The following is a 16,492-nucleotide window of genomic DNA, read 5'->3' on the forward strand; positions in this document are numbered from 1 at the left end:
GCTCAGTGGTTAAGCATCTGCCTTCGGCTCAGGTCATGATCCTAGGGTCCTGGGATTGAGCCCCACGTTGAGCTCCCTGCTCAGCGGGGAGCCTGCTTCTCCTTCTGCCTGCCACTCACCCTGCTTGTGTTCTCTCTGTCATGTAAATAAATAAATCTTAAAAAAAAAAAAAAGAAAGAAAGAAAAAGAAAATGCCCTGAATTGCAGTTTAAAACCAATTTAGTCATACAAACAAAGCTTAATTTAGCTTATTCTGCAAGACTAATTTGACCTGGGTCATTTCTTGCTTATACCTCTGAAAATTATATGCAAAACGTGAACTGCCTCCCAAGGTCGGCATGAGGCAACTACTGACCAATTCATGATCATTTAAGGACATGCCACGATTACAACCAATCCCTCTGAAAAACAGACACTGCTCTCTCATTATATAAGCTGCTTTACAACAATAGAATTCCAAACCGCCTTCCAGGTTTTTGTTCACTGAGTGCTCCTGGTTCATGGTCTTTTTGGTGTGTGTTCCATCAACTTTTACTAACTATTCCTTGGGCAATTCGTTGGTTTTGCTTCTGCTATTTCTGAACTTTTGACACCTCAGCGTCGCTGGAAGATACACAGGACCACAAGGAAGGCATGAGAAAGAACTGAATTCTGCCAACAATCAGCGCGCGTGGAAAAGAACTCTGAGCCCCAAATGACAACAGCTGGTCAAGACCTTGATCTTCAGCCCAGCAAGGTGGAAAGCAGAGAGGTTGGCCACCTCATGCCAAATTTCTGATGTACAGAAACTGAGGTTAATAAATGTGTTGCTTCGAGACACTTAAAAAAGTTAAAATAATGCTAAGAGGTCCTAGGCTGGCTCATGAAAGATGTTTCTAGCTCTGTCACTAACCCATCCTATGATTGTGCCATGTCACCTGGGCCCTGAATCTCACCTCCCACCTATCATTTGGGGAGGGCTGTATTAATATGTACTTGCTAGAGTAGTAGGAAGAGCAAAAGAAGATGTGTTGAAAGTACTTTGCATAACATATGGCATTGTGAAATTGTGAGTTTCTACAGTAAACCAGCTAGCTCTCCACCAAAATCATTGTGTTGATATGAATTTTGCATTTTTCTTTCCATATAGCTTCCATTTTAATTGAGCATAAAATTAGATAAATATTTATCTATGAAATATCTCCTTGTGAAAAAGCAACATAAAGGAAATTTTTAAATCTAGAAAGATGATGTATTTTCTGAGGAGGTTATTCCTCCCTCAACACACATCCACAAGCTCAAAATGTATTAGCCTCCCTCTTCTCCTTTGGGAACAGTGTCTGGCTGGAAACTGGTCACCCACACTCGTGGCCGTAGCACACACAAGGCCAGGGAATGGCTCCCCTCCTCACACCTCCTAAAAAACAATGTCCCTCTGACGCTTGTGATCTCATCGGACCCTCTATGCCTGAGCCAGGACAGAGGAAATGACACTTTAAACGGTTGGCCCGGGGACCACAGCACCAATCAAGAGTAAAGTCATCTTACTGCGAGCTGGGTGTCTGTCCCCTGATCCCACACCCATCTAGACTGGCAGGGGGCAGGGAGAAGAGAGGACACTGCCTGCTTGCTCTGTGCCCGGGGTGACATCAGATTTGCCAACCCTCTCCCGACATTCCGTTCACGTGCCCTTGCAGTGCCAAAGTCCCAGCGCCAGGCTGGAATTCGGGACACATCATGCAGGTGGTGTGTGGGTTTCTGGACTTGTTTGCTTTTAGTTAAACAAATGCGCTTGGCTTCAGAAACTAGGTCCAGAGTGATCAATAATCAGAAGTGTCACAACTTGAGAAAAATTTCACATTCATTTTATTTGAATGCGTTCAATGGCATTCACGTGAATCACCCCCACCATTCCTCAAAATTATCCCTCCTTGATCACACCAGATCATTAAGGCGAACAGGAGGCCTCATTCTCTTCTCATCTAAAGCCTGAATTCTAGCTTCAACATGCAAAATAAATTTAAAAAAATTTAAAAAGGGAGAACTGATAGAATTGCACAGATGAAATTGAAAAACATAGAGGCAGAAAATGGAATTCGAAGTACAACTTCTTTTTTTTTTTTTTTAAAGATTTTATTTATTTATTTGACAGAGAGAAATCACAAGTAAGCAGAGAGGCAGGCAGAGAGAGAGGAGGAAGCAGGCTCCCTGCTGAGCAGAAAGCCCGATGTGGGGCTCGAACCCAGGACCTGGGATCATGACCTGAGCCGAAGGCAGCGGCTTAACCCACTGAGCCACCCAGGCGCCCCCGAAGTACAACTTCTTTATACACATCAGAAATCCATTCAATAACTCCATTATTTACAGCCTCCTTTCTTGTTTTTGAAACTGCCAGTGGACTGATTTATTTAATGATCAGCCACAAATACACATTATAGCTTAAGCTGGTGATGTTAAAAGGAAAGGATTTGGATTTAACAATCGCTTTGAGTGTTGACTGTCAACATCAGAGGAGCCTGTGACAATGTACTCTATATTGTAGAGAAGAGGCAAACATGTTGGCGTCTGAACTAAGTACGTGGGCCCCCCTGCAATTCTCATTCCAGTGTTAGCAGGATACACACCACCTAGTAATTTCTTGACTAGCTTGCCCTCCACTTGCCCTTCTCCTCTACCTAAACCGGGGAGGGACTGGGGTTGACCTCAGGGGTGGCCATCTGCCCCAGGCAAGCTGTCAGACACGCAAAAAGCACAGAATCTCAATGGTCATTTGAAATAATGATTGTCTTACATATACCTCCACCAAAGCAGGTAATTGAGAGGGGAGTTCATTCCCTTGGTACTCACAGATACGGGAATGAAGACCAGATCCGAATTACTAACTAATGAAAGCACTGGAAGTATCCTGAAGGAGTCTTACATTCTTTTTCTGGCTACCAGGGTGGTGTGACCCTTGGCAAGACATGAACATAAAACCACTGCTTTCTCTATGAAATGCATCTAAGATCTATTCCATTTATCTCACAGGATTATTCTCAAAAGTTCTTTAGAAAGTTTATGTAAAAATATAGAAATAAAACATAGTATAAATTGCTACTGAATTATTTGAAGAAACTCCCTTCTCAGAATGTAGAGTTGGATACTATCGTTAGGGTCTAAAAAATAAATTTATTATCTAACAGATGAAACTAATTGAATTACAGAAAAACCTAATTATAATTCTTCAGATTCACTAGGCTCATAATTTACATGGCAATGAGCTTGTGGGTTGGGCACTGATTAAAATCACTGCTGTTTAAAATGGTTCATTCAATCATTCTTTGGGGATGCAAACTCAAGTTTAGCAAAGACACTTTAAAAATGAAATAATGTTGACATTCTAGGAAAGGATTAAGCATATTAAGAAACCATAACTGAAAAATCTTTTAAAACGATCTTACTGATTTCCTCAAAACTGAATGACCAGAAAATGGAATTTGAATTATAAGTCAATCCTAAGTCTTCATCCCCAGTATCCTAATACAACCATATAATAATCAATAAAGAGCCGCCATCACCAGCAGATAGGAATGTGAGCTTTCAGCTTTGCAGAAACACAAGTTCTAGTTGGAAACCAACTTCTGGCATTCAGCATTTGGTGAGTCCTGCCTTGAATACTAATCAAATGGAAATAACCTTAAGTTAACACTAATGTAAATCCACTAACATTTTTTTTTTTTAAGATTTTATTTATTTGACAGAGAGAGATCACAAGTAGACAGAGAGGCAGGCAGAGAGAGAGAGAGAGAGAGGGAAGCAGGCTCCCTGCTGAGCAGAGAGCCCGATGCGGGCCTCGATCCCAGGACCCTGAGATCATGACCTGAGCCGAAGGCAGCGGCTTAACCCACTGAGCCACCCAGGCGCCGTATCCACTAACATTCTTTTTTTTTTTTTTTTTTTTTTTTTTTTTACAGCTTTATAAACATATATTTTTATCCCCAGGGGTACAGGTCTGCGAATCGCCAGGTTTACACACTTCACAACACTCACCATAGCACATACCCTCCCCGATATCCATAACCCCACCCCCTCTCCCAACCCCCTCCCCCCATCAACCCTCAGTTTGTTTTGTGAGATTAAGAGTCACTTATGGTTTGTCTCCCTCCCAATCCCATCTTGTTTCATTTACTCTTCTCCTACCCCCTCGACCCTCCATGTTGCATCTCCTCTCCCTCATATCAGGGAGATCATATGATAGTTGTCTTTCTCCGATTGACTTATTTCGCTAAGCATGATACCCTCTAGTTCCATCCACGTCGTCGCAAATGGCAAGATTTCATTTCTTTTGATGGCTGCATAGTATTCCATTGTGTATATATACCACATCTTCTTTATCCATTCGTCTGTAGATGGACATCTAGGTTCTTTCCATAGTTTGGCTATTGTAGACATTGCTGCTATAAACATTCGGGTGCACGTGCCCCTTCGGATCACTACGTTTGTATCTTTAGGGTAAATACCCAGCAGTGCAATTGCTGGGTCATAGGGTAGTTCTATTTTCAACATTTTGAGGAACCTCCATGCTGTTTTCCAGAGTGGTTGCACCAGCTTGCATTCCCACCAACAGTGTAGGAGGGTTCCCCTTTCTCCGCATCCTCGCCAGCATCTGTCATTTCCTGACTTGTTAATTTTAGCCATTCTGACTGGTGTGAGGTGATATCTCATGGTGGTTTTGATTTGTATTTCCCTGATGCCGAGTGATATGGAGCACTTTTTCATGTGTCTGTTGGCCATCTGGATGTCTTCTTTGCAGAAATGTCTGTTCATGTCCTCTGCCCATTTCTTGATTGGATTATTTGTTCTTTGGGTGTTGAGTTTGCTAAGTTCTTTATAGATTTTGGACACTAGCCCTTTATCTGATATGTCATTTGCAAATATCTTCTCCCATTCTGTCAGTTGTCTTTTGGTTTTGTTCACTGTTTCCTTTGCTGTGCAAAAGCTTTTGATCTTGATAAAATCCCAAAAGTTCATTTTTGCCCTTGCTTCCCTTGCCTTTGGTGATGTTCCTAGGAAGATGTTGCTGCGGCTGACGTTGAAGAGGTTGCTGCCTGTGTTCTCCTCGAGGATTTTGATGGATTCCTTTCTCACATTGAGATCATCTCAATGTGAGAAACGTATCCACTAACATTCTTAACGAGGAAGTACATTCCTCCAACAGACTTGTGGAAGATTAGAACCAACCATGGAGAGTATGTAGCCCAAACCTCAATTTCTAGAACTAGTGGCTTTAATGTCTCGCATTTTTTTATCAGAATGATCAAAGACCTAAATTATTGGTTATTTCTCTGGATAACGATCAGTGCCTGTGCACAGAGCGTGTGGGATATCCCACATACAACAAAAATGTGTGCAACAAGGGAAGGCGTTATATTTCCTCTTATTTAAGAAACAAGGTGGTGAGAGTTATTTCCATATTTTGGTATCGCAGATTTGGGTGCTTTTGCAAATTCTGAACCTGGGATTTAACAGTGCTTCGTGGGCTCCTGGAGGATAAACTTGAATGTGTCTAGAAACGTGCAGCACAACAGAAATTAAACACTTGCTTTCCTGCTCTGCATTTATTGGGGCTACAGAGACTCAAACAGCTCTTTTCCTCTCAAATAATTCAGAAAAATATAATACAACAGCAATTTCTTAAATACATAACAAAACTTTCTGGATCATGAATCGACATGAGATGTAATAGCCTACAGGTATCAATTGGACAGCTTTATAAAATGTCACTCATCTACAGCATTATGAAATTGTCTTCAGAGCTACACACATATACATACATGGTTCTATAGACATAAAGGCATCCATTCATGAACAGAAAGTCAAGCACTGTGTACAGAAGGGTAAAATAATACATAGAGTTTGAATAATCCTTAAGAGACAATTTGGGGTTCCAAGCAATAGTGATTTACATTCAAATAAACATGTAGGTTTTCAAATCTAGATAGGTAAAATTTTCATGATGCAGGCTACAGGAAAATTCACACTGTGAATTATTTGTTCTTCAAAGGCCTCTTTATCAAAATAGAGATTTCAACGCCAGAGCAAACACCCATTACATGAACAAACAGAATGCCTAGGACTCTAAAATTTGCTTCCATATGCCTTCCCCCCTCATCTCCCTACCTAGTAACCAGAGAAAAATTCCCAGAAGGAGCAGCAGCGCGATGTTGTGCCTTTATATCTGTTAGGGTTTCTGGATGGGGGGTTATTATATCCAGATTAGAATTTGGTGAAGGAGTTTTGATTTCTATTTTAAATAGACTATACTACTCCAAACAGAAATTTTTTTTTGCCACGACATCCAAACACGATCATGCAGGCCTGTATTTCTTCCTAGTATAGAAAGAGGATCGGGGCGCCTGGGTGGCTCAGTGGGTTAAGCCGCTGCCTTCGGCTCAGGTCATGATCTCGGAGTCCTGGGATCGAGCCCCGCATCGGGCTCTCTGCTCAGCAGGGAGCCTGCTTCCTCCTCTCTCTCTGCCTGCCTCTCTGCCTGCTTGTGATCTCTCTCTGTCAAATAAATAAATAAAAAATCTTAAAAAAAAAAAAAAAAGAGGATCACTAGGAGAATATAGGACTGACAGAGGAAGGAGGCAGGTTAAACTCTCTCACTGGCCAATTATCCCAAATGAGAGCATCTATCTCTGTTATCGACATCGTCATTTCTCTCCTTTATAAACAAAGTTTCTAGCTCGGCTTACACCTTGCTCTTTGAGGCACCAGAGATCTATCTCAGTCTAACCCACCAGCCTATCCCTGTTGATGCTGACAGTCTTACACGGGCCAATTCACGTGGCCACATAAGGAAGAAGTCACGATTTTCCAGGCACTTTTCGACATTTAAAAACTTAAATCCGGTTGCTAAAAAAATCTGTTTCACAAACAACCCCCACTCCCTGTGCTCTATGAAAAAGTAGCTGATTTTGTTACAGGATCTCTGTGAGAAGATAAATTCCTTCAGTTTGGCCAAGGAAACAGTATGGATGTTTTCTCCTACTGTTACTCCAAATTTGGGAGCGCTGCCTCTGATAACATAGGATGTTAGGTTATTCGAAATCAGCCCCTGTTTAAAGATTCTTTGTGGACTTGAGCTTAGAGCGTTCACTTGTGCTGGAGGACGTTGCCACGACAGACATACTTGATACAAAAATGCAATTTCATTGAGTTCCTGTGATCCCCTGAGCAGTTATAAATGCCCTTTGCTATAATGAGGCAGTGTTAAGACAAAGCAAATTATTCAAATACATGGACACTTGTCTTTCTACAAATATGAAATACATTGATAGAAGAGGGTACTCTTATTCTGAAGCGTTCAGAGTTTCAAAGGAAAATAAAGACACTTAATACTGAGACATTTCCAAAAAATGATTAAAAATGTTTTTGGTTAGTTGCCATTCAAAAGTTTTCCCAGAGTTTTCATCTATGTTTTATACAAATGGTAAATAAAAATGTACACGACCGAGAGATGTACTACACACAAATCAGGTATCGATATGTACGTGTGAACTAAAGTTCCTTAAATATACACACCCCCACTCAGGATACATTCCATTACATCGGCAAAGCATTGTTCTTTAATAATAGGTCCAAGATAGCAGCAGTTTAATAACTAGTTACCCAGTTACCTTGGGGAAGTACGATGGGTTCTGACAGTCCCTCGTGGCGGTGTCGCCAGCTTCAAGGAGAGCTCTCTACAAGCATCTTACAAATTCCCATGAAGCACCAGGCTACATTGCTAAGGGCAATTAGGTAATCCTGTCAATGGAGAAAAGGTTATTATCTTTTCAAAACCCGTGTATTCAAAAATCTGATAACAGGGAAAAAGAAGTTGCCATAAGACGATACCAACCCAAAGCATTTATGATACAGAAAGCATTTACATTTTATTTCTTGCATTTTTTTTTTGTTATTTTTTTTCCATTTCTTGTACACACAGGAAGTGTCTGGATTGCCCCACCAGATGCTGGAAGAGCAATACGAAACTGTGGAGAAGAGAGCGGCTCTGAGCTGTGTCTGAAGAGATGTAAGTAACCAGATTATCGGTGTTTTTACAAAACTGAGATGGCATGACATTGAACCAGGCGTTGTTTTAAAAGAGTTAGGTTTATGAGTCTATACCATTGGGCGAGTTATGAACTTGCAACCAAAATTTACATATATAATATGCAAAAGAACAAACCCTTCAGGTTGACTTATAATCAATCGCATTAGTCCCAGAAGGAAAGACAGAATGGCTTTGAGGAAACATTTATATTCGTGTACCACTGGATAGACTCACACATGCCCAACGGATGGAAATTCTAGGCAGGCAGCAGCTTATCGGACTGGCGTACACATGGACTTGGATACGCAATCCTGGTGTGTACTTTTAGGGCCAACTCTGTGTGGGGTGCATGGACACAGAGCTCAGGAAAGATCTCTGTTACCTATGATAAAGGGTACCCTTGACCCTCGGCCACTTACTTGACCCATATTGCCTATAAACCAATCCTGGAGACCACAGCTACTGGCTATAGGAGGACAGTTGATCACCTTTACCAAGGTGCACTGGCCAAGGGAGAGCTACTGGATCAGACCACACTGTTTCAGTGGCCGCAACCCCTTCTCTTGGAAGCGACAACTCCCTCTGCACAGCACTTTATCCTGCTTGAAGCGGAGATCACACGGGAAGAAACCTATTGTGTTTCTGCCAAGTCACTGTGGGAATGCCGGGAACAGCACCCCTGGGAGCCCTCAGAGGCAGAACCAACAGACCCACTCCTGCTGCTTGGCTCTTACGACAACTTCCCCTTAAACAGTGTTATCCTTTCCCTCCTACGGGGGGCCGGGTTTCTCCCATATTTCTCATGGGGGTCAAATCAACATAGAACAGATTCTAGCTGATGAGTTACGATGTGTGTTGCCAACCGCGACAACACACTGATGATACTGAGCATTCACTCGGGCTCTTCGAATTTGGCTGGAAGTTGAACAGTCCAGTGGGATCCTGCGGAAGATAAAGTGATGGTGGGTTAGCTCCTTCTCAGCAGCCCAAAAGCTTTCCGACATGCTCCAGAGACGCCGGCCGAGACTGCAGAACCCGGGTCCTTCTCTTCAGACAGGCTTTTCTGATGCCTTTTCTGATGCCAAAGGCAGGCAGGCCAAGTTCAAAGTCTGGACACAGAGGCACTTTCAAAGTTTGGCAAGGAGGGGGCAGGTTCACTAAGTGGGGCTTTATCTCCGTGCTTTTCATTATAACCCCAGACGTCTGTGGCACGTGCACAGGAGTGGAGACCTTTAGGTTGTGGAGGGGTCGTGCTTTTTCTTCTTGCCCCGACAGGACTTGCAGACACAGCAGATTATACACGGGGAAGCCAGGAGCAGCAAGGGTGAAGTCACCAGGGCAATGATGCCCAGTCCCACCAGGATCCCCACCACCTGGAAATTCGGAAGAAAAGCTTAGTTCAGCGCTTCAGTCTCCCTAGATGCGCACTGAACCGTCCACTACAGACGGAATGCTTATCTCCTCCCCCACCCCGCAAAAATTCCCATGTTGAAACCTTAATGTCCAACATAATGGTATTTGGAAATGAAGGCCTTTGGGAGGTAATTAGGACTGGAGGGTGGAGCCCTCACGTCAGGATTAGTGCCCTTATAAAAAGAGATTATCAGAGCACTTGCTTCCTCCCACCTCCCGGCAGGGGGCACCATGTGAGGACGCAGTGACAAGAAGGCCATCTGCAGACCAGGAAGAGGGTCCTTGCCAGAACCCAACCATTCTGGCACCTTCAACTCGGGCTTCTTATCTCCAGAACTGGGATAAATATGTGTCTATTTTTCAAACCACCCAGTTTTATGGTAATTTATCCTAGCAGCCTGAACGAAGACACCACCTCAGGCATATGAAAGAGTCACAGTTATGGGACCTTTCAGCCAGTGTCTGCATGATCTGAACCGGATATGAGCCAGGGAGGCAGCAAGGACTAGATCCGAGGTGAGAAGAAGAAACCGGACGCTAACCCGAGCTCTGGCACAGGCTCTGTGTCACCCCGAGTTGTCGGCATTCTCCCTACCCGAGTCTCCTTGGCAGCCTCATAGGGATGCTAATATGATTCCGAGGCTATTAACACTGACGCCCTTAAAAGGAACGTAGTCTTTAATAAATATCAAACACTATTAAAAATAAACCAGGACTCCCTCTGAACCTCCCAGAGAAACCCACAATGGCGTGTGCAGAGGGATCGAAGCTCCAGCAGGGGCCCACAGGATTTTAGAGAACTGCCTTTTACGAGAAATATGACTTACAGGGCTTTAGGAAAGTCATTCTATCCTTTTCTCAAGAGGAGAAAATATCTGCCTGGATGCTGCAGGTCACTGCTAGTTACTGGGCTGCTCTGGGGCCCTGCCCCTCACCCTACCCTCAAGGGGATCGTGCTCCTGAACTAGCTTCAGGCAGTTGCTGACCCTGGCCCAGAGCTCCGCAGAACCTCCCAGGCTGGGATAGGTAAGCAGAGAACAGGGTGGGGAGGAGGACTGGATGGGCTTTTTAAGCCATCCCGAGTCCCATACAGCTCCTGCTCCCTTAAAGGTCAGGGTACCTGTGTTCGGTTCCACATCACTGAGGCTCTCGAGTGGCCCAGCTTGTTCCTGCATGGCCCTTTGTCGTAATGTCTGAGGAAAATGTCATTCTGAAAAACAAAGAGAGAGGTTTCAGTAAACACGCTCTTTTGAACAGAGGACTAAACACTAACCACATCAGATGGCCATGGTGGAAAGCAAAGGCTCTTTCTGGGAATACAAATGGTGGCCTCTGGGAATTCCAAGGCCACGATCTCTAGAATATGTCTCAGTACTTTCACAAATCACGGAGTGAAAACAGATCCTAATCATCGAGACCCTTGACTGAGTCTAGAAAGGATTAGAGTCCTGACCAACCATCTTTGAAAGGTGGCCCTAGCACAGGTGTGACATGGAATGGAGATTTCGAGTGGAGAGTATGTGGGAAAAAATGCCAGCGGCTGAGATGGGAAACACAGACATGGGGTCCAAGGAAGGTTACTAACTCAATGGGGGAAGGAGGAGAAGAAATCACAGATGAGAGGAAAGCCCCCAGAGTCAGGAGCCTGGTCGAAAGAAATGACAACAGAGAGATGAACTTTGTTGGGAAGATGATGGCCAGACTTTGGACAGTTAAACTCAAGAGATACTCAAGCGGTATTGTTCAAAAGGCAGCTGATTACACAGATGAGAATTTGGGGGAAAAGATGAGAATCAGCGTACATGGAGTGGAGAAAAACCACAGAAGTAGATGAGATCACCCAGGGAGAGAGTGTAGACAGGCAGGCAAAGAGGATGTAAGGAGGGAGCGCCTGGGCGCCTCAGTTGGTTAAGCATCTGACTTTTGAGTTCGGCTCAGGTCATGATCTCGTAGTTGTGAGATAGAGCCCCATTCCCAGTGCAGAGCCTGCTTAAGATTCTTTCTCTCCCTCTTCCTCTGCCCCTCCCCTTCGGGCTCTCTCACTCTAAAAAAAAAAAGAAAAGAAAAGAAAGAAAAACAAGAATGAGTCAAGGAGCACCTGGAAAGGAAACAGAAGTGGCCAGAAATGTAGAAGGGAAATCAGAAGAGATGTCATCACTGAAGCAGAGGCGGTCAAGACGTCAAAGGCAGTGGAGACTCTAGGTTAGAGGAGGACTGAAACATCCACTGAATTTTACCCAAAAGACAGTACTCAAAGCCTTGGAAAAACACAGTCAAGGCTGTGACAATGTGGCAGGCTAAGTGCATTTCAAAGGACTGGAGGTAAGTATCAAGGATGAGAGGCAATTATGCTGTTTTGAGCTTGGCTTCCAAGAGAGGGAGAGAGAAAGAGAATGGTAGTAAGGGAGACATGCAGGCTTGAGAAAAATGGGACTCGTTTTTAAGTGGGACACAGCTGAGCACATAGAGATGTTAGTAGAAATTGAAATCACAGGAGAGAGAAGAGATAATGGAAAGGGACAAGTGTCTGAGGTCCCCAGAGCAGATAAAGAACACTTCGTCCTCTGAACCAGCAGGGATGAGGACCAAGGCAGCAGCAAACTCAACATCCCAGCAAAACTCAAAAATCACTCAGTTTGGGCATCTGTCTCAGGCTTGGCTCTTGGACAATCATTCTGCTCCCAGACCCAGTCTCTTAAACTTTCCTATAAACAAAGATCAACACCACCATCTGACACAGAACACTTGTCGAGAGAAAAACATCATTACCAACAAGCCAGTGCCCCTGGCGAAAACCAAGAAAATTCGATCTCAGAAAACAATGACCAGAAAAAGATGCTTCAGTATTTGAAGTCTGTGTATCCAGGCTTTTAACATCTGTGCCATTTCAACTCGAGCACCAGAACAGTCCAAGTAACAGAACAGTGTGTTCCTTGCAACACTATACCCCAAACATATTTCAGCCAAAGGATGGGGGGATCTGGCACACATCTTTATTCCCTTACATTCTTGCTTCTTAAAAAGAACCTCATGGGCTCAGCCTCCTTGGGATATGAACCCAATTAATGTTCTGGTTAAACCTGAAGGCAAACAGAAAAGATGTCTTTCTTTTGTAAAAACACGAGGGGTTTTCACAGTCAGTGAAAACCTCGCCCAGAGTATCACACGCTAGGAATCATAATGGGTCTCAAATATCACACATACATTCAAGGGCTTAGGATCAATGGAATTAACTAACTAACTAACTAACTAACTAATTAAATAAATAAATAAAAACACTGCCGAGATTCCACAGCCTAAAATGTCAGTTTTCTTTCCCCTAATTTATACCTCAGCTTGAAACGCCAAGATCAGGCTGATTAAAATTCTTCCACACAGATATCATCTGAAACAACTTGTCTAATTTTCACTTAAAAATCAGGCCCGTGGCAGCCAGCATGCATCCCATAATAGCCGCACACAGACTCACTAACCATGTGATACTAAAGGGTCACCAGAGCCACTTATCAGACTGAAACCAACCAGGCAACTGAAACGAAAAATAGCGTGGGGCGCCCGGATGGCTCAGGCGGTTGGGTGTTAGGCTCTTGATTCCGGCTCAGGCTGTGACCTCAAAGTCATGTGACCGAGCCCCGCATCAGGCTCCATGCTCAGTGTGGAGTCTGCTTGAGATTCTCTCTTCTCCTACCCTTCCCCCAACTTGCGCTCGCTTGCTCTCATTCTCTCTCTAAAATAAATAAATAAATCTTGTAAAAAAATAAATAAATAAACAAATAATTGAGAAAAGAAGGTCCACCCCACCAAGACGGAGAGCTCACTCTGGTATGGACGTATTTCATTGGTCCACATTGCCCGAATAGGAACTCTCTCTTCTTATTTGGGGTAGCACACACGTGCTAGAAGAAACACCAGAATTGAAGGGAGAGCTGCTCAGCCATCCTTCACAACACCTTTTACCTCTGAGGGTACCGTGAGCCTCGATTCGGGACTGCCTGAGCCGCACCTGACCTGGGCCAGATGTGCTTCACCAATGGTGAGGGGGAAAGAGTCACTGAGGCAGACCCCGTTATCCGGGAATGGAGCCCTAACAAAACCAGAGAAAGACCACAGTCACGCCAATGAATGGTTATTTAAGACATCCCCTTGATTTGAGTGGCTTTCTTCTTTAAATTCAAAAAGAGGAAGAGAACCAAATTATGGTAGGCGGAAAAACTGCTCCCCTACTGATGCCCATGGCCCACTCCCCAGAATTTGAGAATTTGTTGGCTTTCGTGGAAAAAGGGACTTTACACATGTGATTAAAGTAAGAGCGTGAGATGGTGGAGAACAGCCTGTATCATCCAGATGTGACCAGTCTAATCACTCTTTCATCCAGATGTGGCCAATCTCATCAGAGGGTCCTTAAGGGCAGAGCAGCTTTCCCAGCTGTGGTCAGAGGGAGCTGTGACAAAAGAAGAAGGGGCAGAGAGACGTGATATGGCTGGCTTCACAGGTGGAGAAAGGGGCCACAAGCCAATGAATGTGGGCAGCTTCTAGAAGCTACAAAACCCAGAAATGGATTCTCCCCTGCAATCCAGAAAAGAATGCAGCCCTGAGGACACCTTGATTTTAGTCCAGTGAGACCCACATCAGATTTCCAGAGGATAGAACTAAAGACAAAAAAAATCTCTGTTGTTTTAAGCCACTACGTATGTGGTGATTTGTGACAGCAGCAAAATAAATGAATACACTGACGGCTCTCTACGTGATAAGAGGAGACAGTGCCCCCAACGTAGAAGCTGTCCCTACAACGAAAGCTTGCCTTTAAAGCTAAGCGGAAACAGTGAAGGGACTCAAAGGGACATTTGCTAGACATTTAAGTAGCAGCCTCAGAATCCTTAAGAAAAATAACCTTCTTTTGCAGGATAAGCACAGATTCAAGATTTTAAAAGGAAAGCCCAGAGGATCCGGACGGGTGCCCAGATATGATGAGGAGAGAGACCACAGAAGGCGCTTCCAGGTGGCACTTACGTCCAGGTTCTGGAGACAGTACCAGCAAAACGTGTGTGTGCAACTCTTGCACATCATCTGGGCACAGCCCTCGTTGCGTTCGATGTAAACCCGACAGACGGGGCACTGCTTGATGGGGGCTTCTGCGTCTGTCCCAAAGAGGGCTCTAGAAACAAAAGGGATGAGAAGTTATGGATGGGGGGGTCAAGAATGCTGCTAGAACTACAAGGGAGTCCACTAACCAGGGCTGGGGAAGAGTGGGCCGAGTGTCATTAATTCAACAGGTCACTAGAGCCGTTCTAGATTCCACTTTACGCACCACCTGAATTCCTAGGGTTCCTGATGGGTGAGGTAGTGGCCTCTCCCTCATCTGAGTTTAATTCACTTCCATGGAAGAGGGTGGGGGTACAAATAGGAGGAACACAGATTATTAGTCGTAGGGATAACTCAAAACAAAAAAGAACCTTAATTTACGTATCTTTGGCTAGGAGTCATGCTATAATTGTACTTTCCATACCTGACTTAGTTCCTTATTTGGCTGAGTTAGTATTTCATTCCCTGAGCCCGCACTGTCTAAAGCAAAAGCACAAGCGTTCTGCTACACGACAGAACAACCAGTTCTGGATCGGACATGGCATAGACAAATCTTCTTGGCGATCTGTTCTGATAAAGAAACACAACAGGTCGCGGGGATGCAAGAATGAACACCTGAAAATCAACGCCCAGCCTTGCTCCCGAAGGACGCCTAGGTCAGCGCAGGCTCACAGCCTTAAGAGGCGCGGAAAATAAGTGGAACACATGGGGGTGTGCGGTTAGGGTAGCCAGAGCGCCGTGCTGCACATTAGCTAGTGTTCATCAGAACCAGCCCCTGGTTCACGGAGACATCAAGTTCACAAAGCGTCCTTGGATCCAGGATCGGATTTGGTACTCAGAGTAACCGTATTACAGCAGTGGGACAGTTACCATTTTAATTCTTTCCCCCACCACCTTTTTTTTCCCCCCCAAATAGAGAAACAGACTCAGAGGCTGAGTGACTTCCATGAGGTCCGGCCGATACCAAGGGACCATGTCAGAACTCAACCTCTTAGGGTGCCCGGGTGGCTCAGCCAGCTGGGCGTCTGCCTTCAGCTCGGGTCATGATCCCAGAATCTGGGGATAAAGCCCCACATTGGCTCTCTGCTCAGTGGAGGGTCTGCTTCTCCCTCTGACTCCCCCCACCCCCACCATGCTCTTTCTTAAATAAATAAAATCTTAAAAAATAAAAATAAAAGATAGACCCCAACCCCTCTCTGCTCTGGGATCTTCCCCTTGTCCCATGATGCCCGCAGACCTATCCGCCACGTGCAGAGGTTACAGGCTAAGAAGGCGTGTGCCTGCCCCGGGCACTAGGTCTAGTTTGCCTCTTGGTTTGTTTGGTCCCAGATTCAAGCACAGTATCCTAGCCAGGCAGCGCTCCCGTTCCTGAAGAATGGTGCCACACTCTCTGAGGGTGTGGGGGTGAGCCAGCCAGCTGGACTGGGCACACCAGTGCCTCTGTTCTCGCTGATGCAGAACAGCCAGAGCCTCCAGCAAAGCCAGGGATCGTGCACAAAGGTCTCTCGCTCTGGGCCCTTCTGCTGCCGTAAAAACCCTTTGTACTGAAAGGCACAGATTTAACTGCTTCTCATTGTCACCGACTGAACTTTGGCACCGTCTTTGCAGGGCACCACGTATAGGGGACGCAGCTCGTTCCCTCTGAGACCTGGGTACTGAGCATCGAGCCCCTGAAGGCCTGCCGCTTCTGCCGCTTCTGTTGTGCTCTCTCTGTAGGGCTGCCACGCCCCACAAGCTGCCACACGGTCAGGTCACAAAGTAATTTCCACGTCGCTCTGCAGGCAGGAAGAAATCCACGGCAGGTGCTCGTGGCTTCTAAGCAAACAGCTGTGGACAAGCCATGCCTTGCTATTGAAAACCAGTGGGCCGTGGGCCTTCCAACCTGAAGAAAAATCCAAATGCATTCAGACCCTCATTTCAGCGGTATCTGGGAGAGTC

At 44.9% G+C, this 16,492-nt stretch overlaps 1 protein-coding gene across 5 annotated transcripts in view; it reads right to left on the reverse strand.

Annotated features, from left to right (window-relative positions):
• Positions 1 to 6,550: 6,550 nt before the first annotated feature.
• The window catches only part of RNF144B (ring finger protein 144B), a 164,450-nt gene continuing 154,508 nt past the window's right edge, over positions 6,551 to 16,492 (reverse strand). For all 5 annotated transcript variants that reach the window (XM_047732948.1, XM_047732947.1, XM_047732946.1 and 2 more), the window contains 3 exons: positions 14,483 to 14,627; positions 10,593 to 10,682; positions 6,551 to 9,432 (listed from right to left, as the gene is read on the reverse strand). In XM_047732948.1, coding sequence (XP_047588904.1) covers positions 9,292 to 9,432; positions 10,593 to 10,682; positions 14,483 to 14,627 — 376 coding nt within the window. In that variant the 3' untranslated portion in view covers positions 6,551 to 9,291. The remainder of the gene's footprint in view (positions 9,433 to 10,592; positions 10,683 to 14,482; positions 14,628 to 16,492) is intronic.

This window comes from Lutra lutra, chromosome 6 (assembly GCF_902655055.1).
Source record: "Lutra lutra chromosome 6, mLutLut1.2, whole genome shotgun sequence".
NCBI classification, from domain to species: Eukaryota; Metazoa; Chordata; class Mammalia; order Carnivora; family Mustelidae; genus Lutra; species Lutra lutra.